Below are 20,893 nucleotides of genomic sequence, written 5' to 3' on the forward strand. Positions count from 1 at the left end.
TGTTTTCTGTGCACTATTTCAGTCAACATCCTAACATAATAGAATTTCTCTATTCATTCTTCTAAATTGTAAAAAATTCAGTTTTACTTTAGGTTGCATATACTGTAAATGTGAATTGCATTTTATTTATAGGCTTTCTCTATTGTTTTCTTAAACATGAAATAGTACAAAAAATAAAATTTAGGGAAAGCTTTTTACAAGTTTTTTTTATTTATATAGTATTTTGAATTCCAGGTTAAGATATCAGATTATATACAGTATATGTAACGCTTCTCAAAAGAGTCATTAAAAATATTGCAATGAGAAATCAGTCAATATTAAATGAATTCCTCCTCTCCGGACTATCTGACCTTCCAGCTCTGCAGCTCCCTCTTTTTCTCTTCTTCCTTCTCATCTACCTTCTGACATTAATCTGGAATTTGCTGATCATTGTCCTCATAGTCACCGACTCTCACCTCCATATTCCTATGTATTTCTTCATTGGGAACCTGGCCAGTTTGGACCTCTGTTATTCCTCATTAACTGTCCCACGAATGTTATTTGATCTTCACACCAAGACAAGAAAAATTTCCATACAGGCTTGTATAACCCAAGTCTTCTTCTTTATATTGTTTGCCAGTTGTGAAGATTGTCTGTTGTCTGTCATGTCCTATGATCGATATACCGCCATTTGTCAGCCATTACATTACACACAGATCATGAGTTGGAAAGTGTGTGTACAGTTGGCATCCATTGCATGGTGTTTCAGCTTTATCAATTCTTTAGTTCACACATTGTATGCCTTCAAATTAACATTTTGTGAATCGGATATTATAGAAAGCTTCTTCTGTGACCTTCCACAATTGTTTCAGATCTCCTGCAGTGATATCTACATCAACATTCTACTCCTCTTCCTCTTGGTTGGCTTCCTTGTAGTTGGGTCTCTAATACTGACCATCCCGTCCTATGTCTATATATTCAAAACTGTTTTTAAAATGCAAGCTAAGGGCAATAGAAGTAAAGTTTTTTCTACTTGTACCTCTCACCTGGCAGTGATGTTTTTGTATTATGGCTCTGGAATATTCAATTATGTTTGGCAAAGTGCTGGTCATCATTTTCCTGGTGACAAAGTGGTGGCCGTCTTTTACACAGTGATCCTTCCTTTCCTCAATCCTATAGTTTACAGTCTGAGGAACCAGAATATTAGAACAGCATTTCAAAGTGTTTTCAGGAAGATCTTTTCACCAAATTAGAGACAGAGAAAGATACAAAAGTACCTTCCTTTGACCTACTGTATATAAGAAATCCTTTGAGCAGCTTTTTTTTTTAATGTGCAACAGACATTTTTTTATTTGAATAGAGTAGAGATATATTTAACTTAATATCAAGTTGCATATATGTCTTGTTTGTAAAGATTTTCCTATATATTTTTTTCTCAAATACACAACAGGATGTGAGTTAAAATCTCTCCTAGGAGAGCAGAAATCCTCTCTTAGACATTTGTCATTGTAACAGGTTTATCAATGGGACACCTTCACTTCTGGTTCCAGTGAAAATATTTATCAGGACAAAAAGAGAGGGTGATTCTATTAAACAGGGATACAGACAGCCATTGGCGCCACACCTGGGTGACACCACCCAGAAGGGTGACACCAGGGGCAGACTGCCTGGCTGCTCTGATTCCCCCTGAAAGGCTGCGCCACTTCCGTGGCATGCAGAGGTGGAAGAAGTGGTGGAGAAGTGATCAGTCTGTGACACACTGCATCCGATCACAGCCTGAACAGGGAGGAGAGCCGACCAGGGCAGACAGAGAGGGGATCTATCACCGATTAAAGCTGAGACGCCAGATGCTGTCAAACAAAGTCCCACCTCTTGGATTGGCTCCTATGATAGACGTCACGCTAGTCCAATTTCCCAGCATTGGACCAGTGTGGTTTCCATCATATGTAGCATATATTGCCGAGCTAAACAATCAAAGTGAAACAAAATAAGAAAAAAAGTACATTTTAGAAAAAGTTCATGTAGTGCTCCAAAAAAGATTAAATTGGTTACAGTAAACAGAAGTCTCTTGTTGAATGGATTATCTAGACTTCACCCAGGTGCATCTCCACCATGAATCATACAAAATGCTTGCTTACCAGAATGCTAGACTCCAAGTTCTAATGCCGCGTACACACGACCGGACTTTCCGTCATAGTAGACTCTGACGGTCTTTCCGATGGAGTTTCGCTGAAACGGACTTGCCTTCACACGATCACACCAAAGTCTGTTCGTTTAGAACATGATGACATACGATGGGACTAGAAAAAAGAAATTCAATAGCCTGTAGCCAATAGCTGCCCTTGCGTTGTTTTTGGTCCGTCGGACTAGCATACAGACAAACGGTTTTCCCCATAGGAATTGAGTAAGTCGGAAAGATTTGAAACATGTTCTATTTCTAGGTCCATCAGAATTTTAGAAAGAAAAAGTCCGATGAAGCCCACACACGATCAGAATGTCAGACGGAATGATTCCGTCGGACCTTTTCTGCCGGAAAGTCCGGTTGTGTGTACACGGCATAGGAGTCTAGATAAGCGTGGATAATACTCAGATGATCAGATCAATTCCCTCTGCTTTTGGCTGAAGGGGATGATGTCATGGCTGACAGTGCAAATCGCTTCAAGTCACAACCCATAAGGAAGAAAGAAATTGGCCACATGGTGTTAAACCATATGATGCTTTATTAAAACAAAGTGATGCAAAGAGCTTACAAAAATCTAGATAAAATCCAGCATGTAAAAATCAATGGTTCCCACTCAGGTACTGATCAGCTTGTAAAATAATTTGGCTTGCATGGTCACTGTGACGAAACGTCCCACACTCCGCTTGAGTGCTTTCATCATATACCGCTTCCTCCCAGTCTGAATATAGATATCAGATATTCCAACCGCTGACAACCACAAACAAGGCAAAACTCGTTTGGTTTCTGAACATTAACTGTTTATTAGAACAAGAATGCAGTCTTATATACAGTTGAAGAGGAGGTTCCCCCCCACCTACTCATACTACTCTAACAATACACCTGTAACCAGAAACATAAATTAACATGAGTTAATTAACTAATCATTTCCAGACTAGGTGACTCCGAGATAGGACGTTCCAGGTCCTAGCCTTGTTGTCTCCTAGCACCCTAAATGCAATACACAGTATCATAAATATCAACACAGAACCCCTTCACACAAAGCAGAGTACATTAACACAAACAACAAAGGGTGAAAGACTCTTAGAGCCCACACTAGCCTTATTTACAATAAACACATTATAACAGACAACAGACAGACAGGTGGCTGGAGTTGATGACATCAGCATCTTCTTTGAGTCCCAACATTATGAAGCAGTCACTATTTATATGGCATATACAGGGTTCCCAGAGTCTGTGTGTTTTGGGGGACATGGACTTGACTCTAAAGTAACATTACTTCAAGGTCCCCAGGCATACATCTTGCAAAGAGTATTGTTCCCTTAAAATCCAGGGCCTATAATCAGTAGGCAAGAGGCTAGCATTTAGTCCTCTCCAAAAGCCTCTGTTCCTGCTAGGTCTGTCACGGCATGGACTCTTCCCTATGACCTGTAATAAGAGGACTCACCTGCTGGTGGCACTGTTGCATACTTGGGCCGTAGTACCGGTGTCCACCAGCGGGTGTATTCTGGCAGTGTGGAGCAGACAGCACCCTCTGCGCTCAGGTGTAACGTGAGGTCAAATCACTGCAGTCTCATAAATACCCGGCAAGCCATCACATCCTTGCCTTGGTGTCTCTCTCCCTGTGCCCTGATCTTGCTGCCTGTTAGCTTGACCTTGAGCCTGCATCTGTCCTGAACTGATCCGATCCCTATCCTGAGCTCATCCTGGACCTGTCCCTCCGGTTTCCTGATTTCCCTGATCCCTGCCCTGCAGCCTATCCATCCATCCTCTCCCTGTCCTGTTGGTTCCCCGTCCTTTTACGTCCGATTACGGTATTTCCCATCCATTTGTATATACCATTTGTTTGTGGGTCTATGGTTGTTTTGCACTGTTATATTTCATTTATTTGTCCCTCATTTAATAAACACCATTTATTTTTCACTTGCCTGTGTTTCTGGTTCCTTCTGTGCAGTCCACACAGTCTGGTCTACTAAATTCCCTGACAGTATACCAAGGCCATCCCTGACCAGATGTAGCTGCATTGAGGAACCATCCGGGTTGTTAGTTCTGCTAATATGCATTTCATTTAAATCAGTTATTATTCCCTGCTGGCAGAAGATGATGGTGAATATTGTCGCCAGATTTTGAAAGGGTGGACTAGTGACCAGCTGATGGAAACTATCCGATCAGCTCATTCCTTAGTGCATCAGGGCGACATGTCATTTGAAGATGTTCAGCCCCTGATCCAGTTATGTGCAAAACCAGCCCTGTCATGCATTCCCGAAGGGAGCGATGATTTTTCTCCTCCCTTCAATTATGGCCAAGTTGAATCCCTTTTATGGTTATTAGAAGATGATCCAGCCTTTTTTATGGAACATTATTCCTCCTGTTCACAGCAGGTGTTGTCTGATTGCATCCATTCAGTGCAATTCCTGATTAGTCAGGCTGTGTGTGAATCAGCATTTGTTCAACCTGTGCTGCAGACATGGTCAGATCTCCTGTACTTAGCTAAGCCTCAACATTCCAGCCCTGCCATCAAACACCTGCCTTCCCAAAACTCTATCTCCCCGTCACCTATGGCAACCTCAGCTACAGCCCAGTTTACTCAGCTCCCTACCAAATACTACTACCCAGTCTCCAAATACTGCACCTATCCTGCCTTTAATCCACCTGTCTCTTCTCCTCCACCTGTAACAACCCCACAAAACCCTCCTCCAGCCACTGTTCCTTGGTCTTCCTTTTGCCCAGCTACATACTTTTCTTACGACCCTGCACCTACGTACAAAGCTGCAGTGGCTAAACCAAAAAAGAAACAAAAGTTCTTCCCGACCCACACCATCTTGCCAGTAACCCAGCCTACCTCCACACCAACCAACCTGTTCCAGCCTGCGTTCATGCCAGTTGAACTTGATGACCCACCTAAACCTGCCAACCCTGTGCCTGCTATCCAGCCTGATGTGCCTACCTTCCAGCCTGATGTACCTACCTTCCAGTCTGATGTGCCCGCTTTCCAATCTGATGTCTTGATGCCTGCCTTCCAGCCCAAAGTCTCGGTGCCTGCCTTCCAGCCTGATGTGCCTGCCTTCCAGCCTGATGTACCTACCTTCCAGTCTGATGTGCCCGCTTTCCAGCCTGATGTCTCGATGCCTGCCTTCCAGCCTGATGCCTTGGTGCCCGCCTTCCAGCCTGATGTGTCCGCTTTCCAGCCTGATGTGCCTACTTTTCAGTCTGATGTGCCTGCCTTCCAGTCTGATGTCCCTACCTTCCAGTCTGATGTGTCCGCTTTCCAGTCTGATGTGCCTTGTTCCCAGTCTAATGTCTTGATGTCTGCCTTCCAGCCCAAAGTCTCGGTGCTGCCTACCAGCCTGATGTGTCTGCCTTCCAGCCTGATGTGCCTACCTTCCAGTCTGATGTGTCCGCTTTCCAGTCTGATGTGCCCACTTTCCAGTCTGATGTCTCGATGCCTGCCTTCCAGCCCAAAGTCTTGGTGCCTACCTTCCAGCCTGATGTGCCTGCCTTCCAGCCTGATGTGCCTACCTTCCAATCAGATGTGTCCACTTTCCAGTCTGATGTCTTGATGCCTGCCTTCCAGCTCGAAGTCTTGGTGCCTGCCTTCCAGACTGATGTATCTACCTTCCAGTCTGATGTGCCCGCTTTTCAGTCTGTGCCCGGCTTTTCAGTCTGTGCCCACTTTCCAGTCTGATGTGCCTGCCTTCCAGCCTGATGTCTCGATGCTTGCCTTCCAGCCTGATGTCTTGATGCTTGCCTTCCAGCCTGATGTCTCGATGCTTGCCTTCCAGCCCGATGTCTCGATGCTTGCCTTCCAGCTGGATGTCTCGGTGCCTACCTTCCAGCCGGATGTCTCGGTGCCTGCCTTCCAGCTTGATGTCTCCACTTTCCAGTCTGATGTGCCCGCTTTCCAGTCTGTGCCCGCTTTCCAGTCTGATGTGCCCACCTTCCAGCCTAATGTCTTGATGCCTGCCTTCCAGTCTGATGTGCCCGCTTTCCAGTCTGTACCCGCTTTCCAGTCTGATGTGCCCGCCTTCCAGCCTGATGTCTCGATGCTTGCCTTCCAGCCTGATGTCTTTGTCCCTGCCTTCCAGCCAGATGTATCTACCTTCCAGTCTGATGTGCCCACTTTTCATTCTGTGCCCGGCTTTTCAGTCTGTGCCCACTTTCCAGTCTGATGTGCCTGCCTTCCAGCCTGATGTCTCAATGCTTGCCTTCCAGCCTGATGTCTTGATGCTTGCCTTCCAGCCTGATGTCTCGATGCTTGCCTTCCAGCCTGATGTCTCGATGCTTGCCTTCCAGCCTGATGTCTCGATGCTTGCCTTCCAGCCGGATGTCTCGGTGCCTACCTTCCAGCCGGATGTCTCGGTGCCTGCCTTCCAGCTTGATGTCTCCACTTTCCAGTCTGATGTGCCCGCTTCCCAGTCTGTGCCCGCTTTCCAGTCTGATGTGCCCACCTTCCAGCCTAATCTCTCGATGCCTGCCTTCCAGTCTGATGTGCTCGCTTTCCAGTCTGTACCCGCTTTCCAGTCTGATGTGCCCGCCTTCCAGCCTGATGTCTCGATGCTTGCCTTCCAGCCTGATGTCTTTGTCCCTGCCTTCCAGCCAGATGTCTCGGTGCCTGCCTTCCAGCTTGATGTCTCCACTTTCCAATCTGATGTGCCTGCTTCCCAGTCTGATGTGCCTGCTTTCCAGTCTGATGTGCCGCTTTCCAGTCTGATGTGTTTGCTTTCCAGTCTGATGTGCCCACCTTCCAGCCTGATGTCTCGGTGCCTGCCTTCCAGCTTGATTTCTCCACTTCCCCATCTGATGTTCCCGCTTCTCAGTCTGATGTCTTGGTACCTGCCTTCCAGTCTGGTGTTACGTTGCCTGCCTTCCAGCCAGATGTCTTGATATTGGTGTGGCAGCCTGAAGTTTCAGTGCCCATGTGTCAGCCTGAAGTTTTGGTGCCCGTGTGTCAGCCTGAAGTTTTGGTGCCCGTGTGTCAGCCTGAAGTTTTGGTGCCCATGTGTCAGCCTGGCGTTTTGGTGCCCGTGTGTCAGCCTGAAGTTTTGGTGCCTGTTACCCAGTCTGCTGAACTGGTGCCCGTTACCCAGTCTGCTGAACCAGTGCCCGTTACCCAGTCTGCTGAACCAGTGCCCGTTACCCAGTCTGCTGAACCAGTGCCCGTTACCCAGTCTGCTGAACCGGTGCCCATTACCCAGTCTGCTGAACCGGTGCCCGTTACCCAGTCTGCTAAACCGGAGTCCGTTAAGCCAGTGCCCATTATTCGGCTTGCTGGACCAGTGCCCGGTGTCCAGCTCGCTGAACCGGGGCCCGTTACCCAGTTTTTTGAGCCGGTGCCTGTGATCCAGCCTGCCCTTATGGTGCTCGCTGTTTGGCCTGACAACCCGGAGCTTGCTGCCTAGCTCGATGACCCGGAGCCCGCTATCTGCTAGGATGTGCCCGCTGTCTGCTCGGATGTGCCCGCTGTCTGCTCGGATGTGCCCGTTGTCTGCTCGGATGCGCCCGCTGTCTTCTCGGATGCGCCCGCTGTCTTCTCGGATGCGCCCGCTGTCTTCTTGGATGTGTCCGCTGTCTGCTCTGATGTGCCCGCTGTCTGGTTTTATGTTTTCGCTGCCCAGTCTAAGGTGCCTGATGCCCAGCCTGAAGTACCCGATGCCTAGCCTGACGTGCCCTCATCTGTTGTTCGGTTTGAGGCCATGAACTTTGGACAATTTCATCTAGTTGTAGCGTCCGGAGGCCGCTCCTTTGCGGGGGGTACTGTCATGAAAAGGTTCACCTGTTGGTGGTGCTATCGGTCTCCTGGATCGCAGTACCAGTGTCCACCAGCGGGTGTCTTCCAACACCTAAGACCTGTAATAAGAGGACTCACCTGCTGGTGGCACTGTTGCATCCTTGGGCCATAGTATCGGTGTCCACCAGCGGGTGTATTCCGGCAGTGTGGAGCAGACAGCACCCTCTGCGCTCAGGTGTAACGTGAGGTCAAATCACTGCAGTCTGATAAATACCCGGCAAGCCCTCACATCCTTGCCTTGGTGTCTCTCTCCCTGTGCCCTGATCTTGCTGCCTGTTATCTTGACCTTGATCCTGCATCTGTCCTGACCTGATCCGATCCCTATCCTGAGCCCATCCTGGACCTGTCCCTCCAGTTTCCTGATTTCCCTGATCCCTGCCATGCAGCCTATCCATCCATCCTCTCCCTGTCCTGTTGGTTCCCCGTCCTTTCCCATCTGACTGACCTCCTTGTGTATGACCTCGGCCTGTCTTTTGTTATGATTACGGTATTTCCCATCCATTTTTATATACCATTTGTTTGTGGGTCTATGGTTGTTTTGCACTGTTATATTTCATTTATTTGTCACCCATTTAATAAACACCATTTATTTTTCACTTACCTGTGTTTCTGGTTCCTTCTGTGCAGTCCACATAGTCTGGTCTACTAAATTCCCTGACACTTCCCCACAGTGTTATTTAATGAATGATTGCTTCTCCTTTTGTGAGTGCCCTACAATTTTTTAGTTTTCAATATAAATGCTTTGTTTATGGCTATTTTTCAGCTTGGTTCATTGTTTATTTTTCACAGCTTGAGGACCCATTCACACTATGAATCACAAAGGAATGTGCCGTATGTTCCTGTTCAATTCACATGTGATCTGAGTGCAGTGCGGTGCAGTGCAATTTCAGACCATTTATCGCAAATGGGCTGAAATCACACCACACCAAAAGTAGGGCATGCCCTACTTTTGGAAATGCACAATTGGATGTCATGGTAGTTCTGTACCACACAATTCGGTTGTGGCAAATGCACTGCAGTTGGGAACTGCATTTGGAGTGTCCTGAACTTTGCATTGATACCCGCTGCAAATCGCAAGGGCAGTGCGTTCGGAATGCAGTGTGGAAAACATGCTGTGAATGCGGATTTCCCAGACCATGTACCAATGTAAACAGGCCCTGAGAGAGTTCCCTGCTCCACTTTTCTGGGCTGCATAGGTCTGCTTCACAGATTTACAGTATTTCACACTAGAATGCGGTAAGGGAAATCCACGTTCCCATGCGGAATCCTGAACCGCATTCCAGTTGCACTGCCCATGCAATATGCTTTGGGTGTCAGTGCAAAGTTAACGACACCCCAAACGCAGGTTGCAAAAATTATTGAGGGGAGTGACACAATGTTTTACCATACCAGGTGACACCAACCCTAGTGACGCCACTGCAGACAGCAATACAATCCTAAACAAAAAATGGTAATAGCATCCAGAAAATATATTGTCAAATAAATATTCTAAAGGTGGGGCTGATGCCTTTATATACAGCGGGTATAGAAAAGAATCACCCCCTTTAAAATAATCACATGTTGTTGCTTTGTATCCTGAAATAAAAATAGACACTGTTTTTGATTATCCAGCTGTATACCCACTTCAGCCCCGGAAGGATTTACCCCCTTCCTGACCAGAGCACTTTTTACAATTTGGCACTGTGCTGCTTTAACTGTAATTGTGCGGTCATGCAATGCTGTACCCAAACAAAATTTGCGTCCTTTTTTTCCTACAAATAAAGCTTATAAAGCCTGAAGGCGGTGATTGGTTTTCAGGGTCCTGTACGTGGTTAGACTGCCAAAATGTCTCACACATGTGATATCCCCGTACTCAACAGAATGTATTTTGGGGTGTAATTCACATATGCCTATGGCATGTTTGAGCAATATATCTTTTATACAGATATATATATATATATATATATATATATATATATATATATATATATATATATATATATATATATATATATATATATATCTTTTAGTGACAACTTTGTGAAAAAAAAATGTATTTTTGTTTTCCCGAAACATGTGACAAAATATAAAATATTCCATAGATTCAACATGCCTATCAGCAAATAGCTTGGTGTGTCTACTTTCCAAAATGAGGTCATTTGGGGGGGTTTGAACTGTCCTGGTATTTTTTGCACAACATTAGAAGCTTATGTCACACATCACCCACTTTACTAACCACTTGAAGACAAAGCCCTTTTTGTTTACATGAAAATGTATTTTTTTTTTGCTAGAAAACTTTGAACCCCCAAACATTATATATTTTTTAAAGCAAAGGCCCTACAGATTAAAATGGTGGGTGTTGCAATTTTTTTTTCTCACGGTATTTGCGCAGTGATTTTTCAAACGCAATTTTTTGGGAAAAAAAGCACTTTTTAGAATTTTAATGCACTAAAACACACTATTTGCTTTTTTCTTTTTTTATTATTATTTATATTGCTTTTTATTTTATTTTTACACTGTTTCTTTCATTTTTATTTTTTTTATCATTTATTGTTATCACAGGGAATGTAAATATCCCCTATGATAGCAATAGGTAGTGACAGGTACTCTCTCCTCTACCCTCAAAGCATCTGACCACACCAAGATCGGTGTGATCAGATGATTTCCCAATTTCCCAATGGCACGGTTTATATCCGATTAAACAAAAGTCATGAAATGCTCATAGCTCCTGGTTTCTTAGGCCATAGAGATGATTGGAGCTATTCTGGTCTTTGATAAGCTCTATGGTCAGATAGCGAAACCACTGGCTGCATTCTTAGGTTCCCCGGTGGGACAGGAGAGCTCGGGAAAACCATGGAGGATGGCGGGAGGGCGGGTTGTTCCCTCCCACTGCTTGTAAAGGCAGTCTAGAGGCTAATTAGCCGCTAGGATTGCTTTTACATGAAAGCTGACCGCTGTCTGAAAAGAATGATACCAAGATGATACCTAAACCTGCAGGCATCATTCTGGTATAACCACTCAAAGTCCAGCAACATACCAGATATGCCCACCATTAGAATACCGCCCTGCATCCACCCACTTTTAATGATGGGCATGCATGTACCATTTTTTTTTAACTGTGGTGGTGAAATCACCTCCTACAGTGCTGGAGTCTCTGATTAATGTATTGTAAGAGCAAACGCTGTTGCTGTCAAGATAAATAAATCAGTGCTGCAGCTGAATGGTGTACCTGACAAGAAAATAATGGTTAACAATAGAGAGAGAAAAATAAAAGGAGAACTATATTTTACTTTTTTATTTTATATATTATATATAATGGTGTACCTGAAAAGCAAACAATGGTAACAAAAAATAAAAAAAAAAAAAAACAACAACAACAATCTGTGCCAAAAAAAGAGTAAAAAATATATGCTGAAGCATGGGAGCAATCCGCCCCTAATGTTAGGGGCAAATCGCTCCTCAACCCCTGCCCCCAGGCTTCGGCATATATGCTCTTTTTTTAAACTGTGAAATGACCTCTTACAGCACTAGAGTTGCTGATTTACGTATCATGAGAGCAAACGCTGTTGCTGTCAAGATAAATGAATCAGTGATGCAGCTGAATGGTGTACCTGACAAGAAAATAATGGTTAACAATAGAGAGAGAACAATAAAAGGAGAACTATATTTTACTTTTTTATTTTATATATATTTATATATACACCCTGTTCCAAATTATTTTGCCAATGATATTTTTCTCATTTACCTAAATAATTGATGTAGACAACAGTCAGCTTAATTCTCATGTTATCAACTATTAAGAGTACAATTCAAATTTTATTGAACAAACCTCCTAATGATAACAATTTTTTCAAAACGAAAAACTTACAATGCAATGTTCCAAATTATTATGCACAGTAAGTTTCAAAACACTTTATAGGTTGTAAAGAACTGAAAATTGTCATTTGTTGTGTTTGCAGCATACTTACTGAAATCAAAAGCTATTTCAATCAAACTTTGAACAACATTTTAACTTTTTAAACATTTTAACAGGTCACGTTACATTTTAACATAGGACCCCTTATTTGATAGCAGCTTCAAAAGTCTTGCATCCATTGAACTTGTGAGTTTTTGGACAGTTTCTGCTTGAATTTGCTTGCAATATGTCAGAATAGCCTCCCAGAGCTGCTGTTTGGATGTAAACTGCCACCCACCCTCATAGATCTTTTGCTTGAGGATGCACCAAAGGTTCTCAATACGATTGAGGTCAGGGCAGGATGGAGGCCACACCATGACTTTCTCTGCTTTTATCCCCATAGCAGCCATTGATGCAGAGGTATTCTTTGCAGCATGAGATGGTGCATTGCCATACATGAAGATGATTTTATTATGGAAAGCATAGTTCTTCCTTCTGTACCAGGGAAGGAAGTGGTCAGTAAGGAACTCCACATACTTTGCAGAGGTCATCTTTACACCTTCAGGGACCCTAAAGGGGCCGACCAGCTCTCTTCCCATGATTCCGGTCCAAAACATGACTCCATCACCGCCTTTCTGACATCGCAGCCTTGTTAGAACAGGGTGGCCGTCCACCAACCATCCACTACTCCATCCATCTGGACCATCCAGGGTTGCACGGCACTCATCAGTGAACAGGACTGTTTGAAAATTAGTCTTCATGTATTTTTCTGCCCAATGCAGCCGTTTCTGCTTGTGAGCATTGGTTAGTGGTGGCCAAATGGAAGGTTTATGCACAGTTGCAAGAGGAATCAACACTGGAGGACTCAACACCTTGACGTTCGTGGGACTCCAGAGGCACCAGCAGCTTCAAATATCTGTTTGCTGCTATGTAATGGTGTTTTAGCAGCTTCTCTCTTGATCCGATGCATGGATCTGGCAGAAATCTTCCTCAATGTGCCTTTATCTGCACAAAACCCGTCTGTGGTCTGAATCAGCCACAAATCTCTTAATAGTGCGATGATCACACTTAAGTTTTCGTGAAATATCTAATGTTTTCATACCTCGTCCAAGGCATTGAACTATTTCACTCTTTTCGGCAGCAGAGAGATCCTTTTTCTTCCCCATATTGCTTGAAAATGATGCTCTGCTTAATAATGTGGAACACCCTCCTTTAGTAGTTTTTCCTTTAATTGGGCTCACCTGGCAATCTAATTATCACAGGTGTCCGAGATGTTTTCAGTGATCAAAAGAGCCCTGAGACACAATGCCATTCATGAGTTAAACTGAAAAACAAAATATTTAATCTTTGTGACACTGAAATAGAATTTGCATAATAATTTGGAACAGGGTGTATATATATATTTTTAACTCACTTTTTTTAACTCTTTTTTTCCACACTTTTATGTGTAACTGTAACGGTTCCAGGTTCCAGTCTCTCAAAATGCGATGGCATCTTTGGAGACCCTGTGAAAGTGTACCCTAGACTGTGCCATGCTGTACCCTACGCTAATACTCCACCAGTGTATGTTAGCGTTCAAAACATTCACCGATGCAAAGACTAATTTGCCCAGGACAGTGCCTATATCCACGCTTTCTGCAGACACAAATTCTTCTTTGGGGTGATCATTGGGTAGGGGTACCAGGGAGGACATACAGAAAATGCCTCCCATGCAGCCAGTTAACTGCATTAGGATTGGGAAGTTGGGCCACAGCACCGTCGAGAAACAGAAGGTTGTGATGACCTCTTCCTGGAATTTGAGGAAGGATCCAGTTCGTCCTGAAGCTTTGTATAGCACATAAGCGTTCAGCAGAGCCAATTGGAAGAAGTATACAGACACTTTTTTGTACCAGCGTCTGGCCTGGTTGTAGAGGTTGACCCCTCCCTTATTAAGGTTGTATTCGTGGACACAGAGGGGTTTCTCCACAACATCAGTCGCCGTTAGAGATTGGACTGTCATATCTGCGTGAATGGAGGACAGAATGAAAACATTTCGATTATCCCTCCACTTCACTGCAAGCAAATTATTACTTCTCAAGCAGGCTCTCTCCCCCAGTCTAAGTCGGGACGCTACAAGCCGTTGGAGTAAGCCCCGGAATTTAGATGGTGCCACATGCGGCAATTCCATGATCAAACAAGTGACTAAAAAGTGGCATGCTCATGTAATAATTGTCCACAAACAAGTGGTACCCCTTTCCGAATAAGGGTGACACCAAACAAACTTGCCAGCGCTCCCTATATATTCTGGGCAGTTCTCCGGCTCCACGTGACTATCTTTTCCCTTGTAAACCATAAAACTATATGTATAGCCTAAATGATCATATAATAACAATTCATTAATAAATGAATGTCCATATATTAGTGAACAATGTGCTCCAATCCATAAAGTAAAAAGTGTTCCAAAAATTCGAGGTGCGCAACACCCCCTCCTGTGTCCCCACTCACCAGATGAAATGGACCCTTAGCTTTTCAGTCTAGGGGTCATTTCAGGCTTAAAATGGTGGCCAGGGGTGGCAGCTCTACATCAGTTCACAAGGCAGCTCTCACATGCTCATGATAATCATCCATGGATAATAGTACCCAAAATGGGATAAAAGAAGGGAACTATAGTAAAGTACTGTTTGGCAATATCTTTATTGCACAAATAGAGTGAATACTTATAAAATGCAGAGTAAAAACAGGCATATAGTGTCAAGAGATTGCAATAGGAAACGCTGCTGGTGGCATGTGTTCTATCGATAACTGGAAGTGACATCTATTGGACTCGGAACCAGAAATTACGTTGTTTTGCCCTCCCACAGGGCGTGATCAAGGACCTCATTTCCGGTTAGAAGCGCCATCAAAATATACAGGGTGAAGGACACCTCCCTCTTTTACTCAGCCAATCAGATTCCATATGGTGGCCATTTTGTTGGTAGGACAAAACACGTCTCCTCTACCACATGGTTGATTCACATGTGGGAGACCATGATATTGGTTAGATGTAAATTCCTTACATGATTCCTATGATACTAATTGCTCCAAATGATGTCAATTCAAGTAAGAACATTATATCAAGGCAAATCCCTTACACAAATGCATACAATCTCTTTAATAAAAACATTAGAATTTAAAATGTATTATTAATTCACTCAAAAATCGTGGACTTTGAAAATAAAATAAAAATAAAAGTAAAAGTAAAAATAAAAATAAAAGTAAAAGTAAAAATAAAAATAAAAATGAAAATAAAAAAAAAAGATAAGTATAAATAAAAATTTAAATAATAATAAAAAAAAAAAAAAAAAAAATAAAGAATAAATATTGAAAAATGAAAATAGGATCAAAAGTAAAATAAAATTAACATCAATGAAGTATTCAAAAAATGATAATAATAAAATATGAAATATTGAAATAAAATAAAAATGTTACCTATGCGACAGAAAACAATTCAAGTCCAGTTCAATATTCAACCCCAATAGGCTCATCTTTCTCAGACGATGGATCCACTGGGTTATGAGAGATGGCCCTCTTAAGGTTACCTCCTCTTCAGTGGCCTTCAATCCTGTCTATACCACAGAATGTCAACAACTCGGATCTCTCCCATTATGAAGTCTAAAGTGGTTAAACAGACTGTGGTACTTGTAGCCCTTCCCAATCCTATTAACTTGTTCATGGAGTCTCACTCCTTATTCTCTAGTGGTTCTACCCCCCGTATTGCAGCCCACATGGACATGATAAGAGATATGTGACATGCGTGGTTTCACAAGTGATGAACTTCCTGATTTTAAAGGACTCCCCAGAAGAGTGAGCGGTGAAATGTGTTGTCTTCCTTAACCTGTGTTTGGAAGTCCAAAACATTACACACCTTCCACAACTGAAAAAAACCCACTTGATCCAAGAAAGTACATACCTCCTTGGGTGGGTCTATAACATTGGGTGCTAATTTTAGATGTAAAGTAGGGGGCTTGGTATAGATAAACTCCTTTAACAACAGGGGCTAATGCTTACAAATCATTTTTTTCTATTTGTTTGTATTGGCATGTGAAACCAGTCATGAAAACGACTCCAAAGTCCCTTTCATTGACTTTTTTATTCTTAAAAAGATCCTCCCTCTTCATATCTCTTACTGCTAACCTGGTTTTTGCAAAATCTTTGGAATTTTAACCTTTTTCTTCAAATGTATCAGATAAAATCTTGGCCTGTAAGTCATAATCCTCTGTTTTGGTGCAATTGCGTTTTACTCTCATAAATTGGCTTTTAGGAATTGCACTTAACCATCTTGGATGGTGGCAACTTCCCAGTGGAATGTAGCCATTCCTGTCCACGTCCTTAAAATACGTTTTGGTAAACAATTGGTGATCCTCCTTGAAAATTACAAGATCCAAAAAATGTATGCTTTGTTGGTCAAAAGTTGCTGTGAATGAAATTCCATATCTGTTATTCCCAATTTCATCCAAAAATTGTAAAAAGGAATCCTGTGTACCTGCCCAACTAATTATATCATATCCCCCTTAATCTCCTATTCTCAAGAGTGAATAAATTAATTTCCTCTAATCTTTCCTCATAGCTGAGCTCCTCCATGCCTCTTATCAGTTTGGTTGCCCTTCTCTGCACTTTCTCCAGTTCTCCGGTATCCTTTTTGAGAACTGGACTGCATATTCCAGATGAGGTCTTACTAATGATTTGTACAGATGATATATCTCTCTCTGGAGTCCATACCTCTCCTAATACAAGAAAGGACTTTGCTCGCTTTGGAAACTGCAACTTGGCATTGCATGTTATTATTGAGCTTATGATCTACCAAAACCTCCAGATCCTTCTCCACTATGGATTCCCCAAGTTGTACTCCCCATAGCATGTATGATGCATTTCCGGATTTCCATCTGAGGATCAGAGATCATAATAAGCGCTGAATGATCTTCCTGAGTAAGGAAGATTGCTAGTGGTCTGGTAATACCCCATCTGATTTATGGTGAAGGTGTCACAATGGTGAATGTCTGAGCACTACGCTGTCAGGATCGATCTATCCAGTGTGGGTCACCGGCATGCATGAACTGTTTGCACAGGAGCACTTTAGTGATCAATTTATGAACTTTGCACTTTACGAGTATATTATAATTTGCACTTTTGCATAAGGACATCTTTGGATTGAATAATATTTTGATTGGATTTTCTGTTAACCTCAAAGGTTTTGCATGTCATATATTGTGTTTTACACGTGTTAATTTTATTTAGCACTGCACTTTTAGGACATACTGTACATATTTGATTAACCTGGTATTTAGGTTTTAGTGCACAGCTGCTATATTTACTTTTGACAACACACTAGCGCAGATTTTTTTCTACGTAATACTCAGAATCCTGTAGGCCTATTCACTAGTCACATGGACCTTGCTGTCCTCTCCTCCTACTTGCAGGTCACATAGCTCGTGGAGTCTTTTCCTCTGGCTCTCTCCCAAGGATCAAACAGCCCCCTGTGTCCTCTCCTCCTGCTCACTGATCATGCATCCCGCAGTGGCCTACTACTTGAGACATGCAAAAAATGAGCAGATTCTACAAGGGAATATCAGAAACTGGAGATATTCTACAGGAGACATTCAGAGACTGAGGAAATACTATATGAGGCACTGGGAACACTTTACAGGAGATGGTCAGAGACTGGAGGCAAGCTAATAAGACTCTCAGAGGCTGTGGACATGCTATAGGTGATGGCCAAGAACTGGTAATATGCTACAGGCAAAACCCATTTTCTTTGTAGGAGACATTTGAAGACTGGGGTCATGCTGCAGGACACATTACAATACTGGGGACCATGTGATAGGTGATGTCCAAAGCCTACTTACAGGTTACAGGCTATAGTAGTAGAGTGAGGACATGCTACAGGAGATAATCAGATACTGAAGAAATACTACAGGTATCACTCAGAAACTAAGGACTGAATACTGGTGACATTTAGAAGTTGGAGACCTAACATTGAGATACTCAGAGACTAAGGACATATTACAGGAGACACTCTGAGACTTTGGACCCTATACCGTAGAAACTCAGAGACTAGGGATGTGCTGAAGGAGACTGTCAGAGACTAAATACATATTACAGGAGCTACTCAGAGACTTTGGACCTTATACCATAGATTCTCATAGACTAGGGTTGTGCTGCAGGATACTTGTGCATCTAATACTGGAGACACTCACAGGCTAGGAACATACTACAGGAGATTCTGAGAGACTAAGACAGACTGAGACAAACATACATATAACTGCATGTGGGCAATGATGTCAGCCAGAATTACTGGCTGGGATGTTGACATTCCACTGCCAGCCAAGGAGCTGTCATTTATAGTGAGAGTCTGGTAGGGGGGGATTGTAAATGTTGGTCATCATGTTTGTGTCAGAGAGTTGTCAGTTTGTTGTCCATTGTTATTGCTGATGGATTTAGTATGGATTTTGAGGCGGATAACACATTTTTTTTTTGCATGGGGTCCCCCTCAAAATACACAGACCCTTATGTAAACATGCAGCATGGATGGCTTGGTAAGGAGGGTGTAGTGAGCATGTGCCCCCTCCCCTGCTTAAGCCTACCAGGCCAAAAGCCCCTCAGAAAAAAATGTTTGACGGGGTTCTCCCATACCAGATCCTATACCTAGATATGAGTCTGGTGGGGGTTTTTAAGGAGGGCCTCAGGTGTGGCCCCCTTCTCCTGAACCATAGCAGGCCACATGTCCTAAACATGGGGTGAGTACCATACCAAGGGGATGGGGACAAGGACTTTAACTCCACATCCATCAGGCCAGTCTGCAAGGGTAGGCTTATTTGAAACCTTCTTAAAAAGGAGGGCCCTCAGACATCCACCCCTTACCAAAAAAAGACAGTAAATGAGAGTAAATAAGCACACGCACCATAGAAAAAATTTTTTTATGAAAAAAACAAAAAAACATGTCTCATAATATAAATTCAGAATCAATAACATTGTCCAGTGATGTAGATCCATCATCAGTCATGATGAATGAGGCCTAGGCGATCCGCTAACAGAAACATGGCAACCTCCACATGAAAATCCTCTCCTGCCAAACTCTTGTTACAACTTACAGCTCCCCAGAGTTGCTCGAATGTAACCTCCAGTGCCAGGGAACATGGATGAGGTCATTGACCAAATGTGTTGATGACAATGCTTGTTCAGTTAGGTCACGTAGGATGCCTGACGGCTTGTTTAAACTTACTGCCATAAAATAAATGACTTCCATCTGCAGCAGGACTGTGGGGGAACTGGCTAAAACTGGCCTTTAGTTCATCTGTTCAGCAAACTGCTCAGATTCTGGAAGATTATTTCTATGTGCCATCTAGGTTTCTCACCATGGTTATGGGGACATATAAATGTGGTATGTGCAATTTCTGTTCATACATACAAGAGGGCCAAGTTGAGTGACCAAATGGCCAATACAGAAAAATTCCTTACAGAGTAACCTGCCAAACTCCAGGCATTGTCTATATGATGAACTGCCAGTGTGGAAGCTTTTATATAGGCAAGACAAAACGTCTCTTCTTTCACAGAAAACAAGATCATGTTTCTGGTGTTAAAAATTGGAAACACTGATAAGTCGCCATCTGGGACTCTATCACAGCTTTGATTTGAGTATGATTACATTTTGTGGAACATATTCCATTATCTGAAAGGGGAGGTACAATTGACAAATATATGCTCCAACATGAATCCAGATGGATTTATAGTTTGGGAGCTACACAAGCTCTTGGCTTAAATGACTGTTTAAGCTTCAAACCTTTCTTGTAAATCCTACCTTTAGCCTGTTGATATAACCCATTTTAGAATAAGTGTATACATTATTGGTTCCTTTGTTGGATCCACTGTATTAATTGTATGTGCTTAGGTAAGTACATTGGCTATGTATCATGAGAATTGGGATAAATTAACCCCTTTATCTAATTGTGAATTGGTTTCAGTTGGGTTGACCACTACTGTATGTGGAGATTTCTGTTGACGGCTTCATCAATAGCCATACGGACACCCAGGGCGTGCATTGTTTGCCTCAGCCACATGCATGCCATAATTTGTCCTTATGACTGAGGTTTCCCAGTCATCAGCCATACGCAGTGCAATTTTAGCCTTGTGAATTGGTGTGCAGTACCCGCTCCGTACCATGGGGGTGAGTGCTGCATACTTCTCCATGTTATTTGACACAATGGAAGATAGGACCTCGGCTTTCAATCAAGCTGGATTCCCCTCCCTTTCGACCTCTGAAGATGAGGCTTGGTTTCTCCGGACCTCACCTTCAGTTGTGTCATCACGATCTGCGCATGTGCTTTAGGGCCGCACGCCTCTCTTGATGTCACACGCTGAGAGGCGCGTAGGGGGGGATATATAGCCGGCTGGCTGGCCAGCGACCATTTTACTGGAGCCACGAGGGAGCAAACAAGCTGAGAAAAGTCAAATAGTAAGTTATGTGGATACGCAATTGCTTATTACTGGGTAAACATTACTGGTTTTAATGGAGATGATGGATTTAGTATTGATATCGCTGCTGTTTAGTGATGGTAAATCAGGCTATATTTGTTATATATATATATATATATATATATATATATATATATATATAGTCTCCATATAAATTGTCCAGTTTTCTTTATGAGTAGTGATTGCCCAATGTATTATAGATCTGTGACTGACTGCCCATTATCTATGGGTTTTGGACAATATAGACAAAAATCAAATACATCCTCTACCTGCTCCCCTGGTTCCTTTAGGAATCTAACATTCCTTGTAAGTCAATATATTTATGTAATTGCTTTATTCACAATGTAATATCATTATACACATTTGTGGTGGACTGTAATTGATAATATATCCTTCATATAGCTTGCACTTTGTACCCTTTCTGCCTTATTAGCTATTTGCTGTCCGGGTTGTCTCTATGTGGTGTGTCAACTAATACTGAGACCCATTAAACAATACCTGATAAAATCTACAGGAATGTATCAAAGTTTCTAAAAAAAATGATTGCAGTACTGTCATTGCCAATGTATTACTAAAAGCACAGCAT

At 42.8% G+C, this 20,893-nt stretch overlaps 1 protein-coding gene across 1 annotated transcript; it reads left to right on the forward strand.

Moving 5' to 3' along the window:
- The first annotated feature begins 299 nt into the window (after positions 1 to 299).
- Positions 300 to 1,232, forward strand: LOC141147457 (olfactory receptor 5B12-like). Its single transcript, XM_073634694.1, has one exon. It carries the CDS (start codon positions 300 to 302, stop codon positions 1,230 to 1,232), a length of 933 nt encoding a protein of 310 aa, XP_073490795.1.
- The last annotated feature ends 19,661 nt before the right edge of the window (positions 1,233 to 20,893 follow it).

Source organism: Aquarana catesbeiana, linkage group LG06 (assembly GCF_042186555.1).
Source record: "Aquarana catesbeiana isolate 2022-GZ linkage group LG06, ASM4218655v1, whole genome shotgun sequence".
NCBI classification, from domain to species: domain Eukaryota; kingdom Metazoa; phylum Chordata; class Amphibia; order Anura; family Ranidae; genus Aquarana; species Aquarana catesbeiana.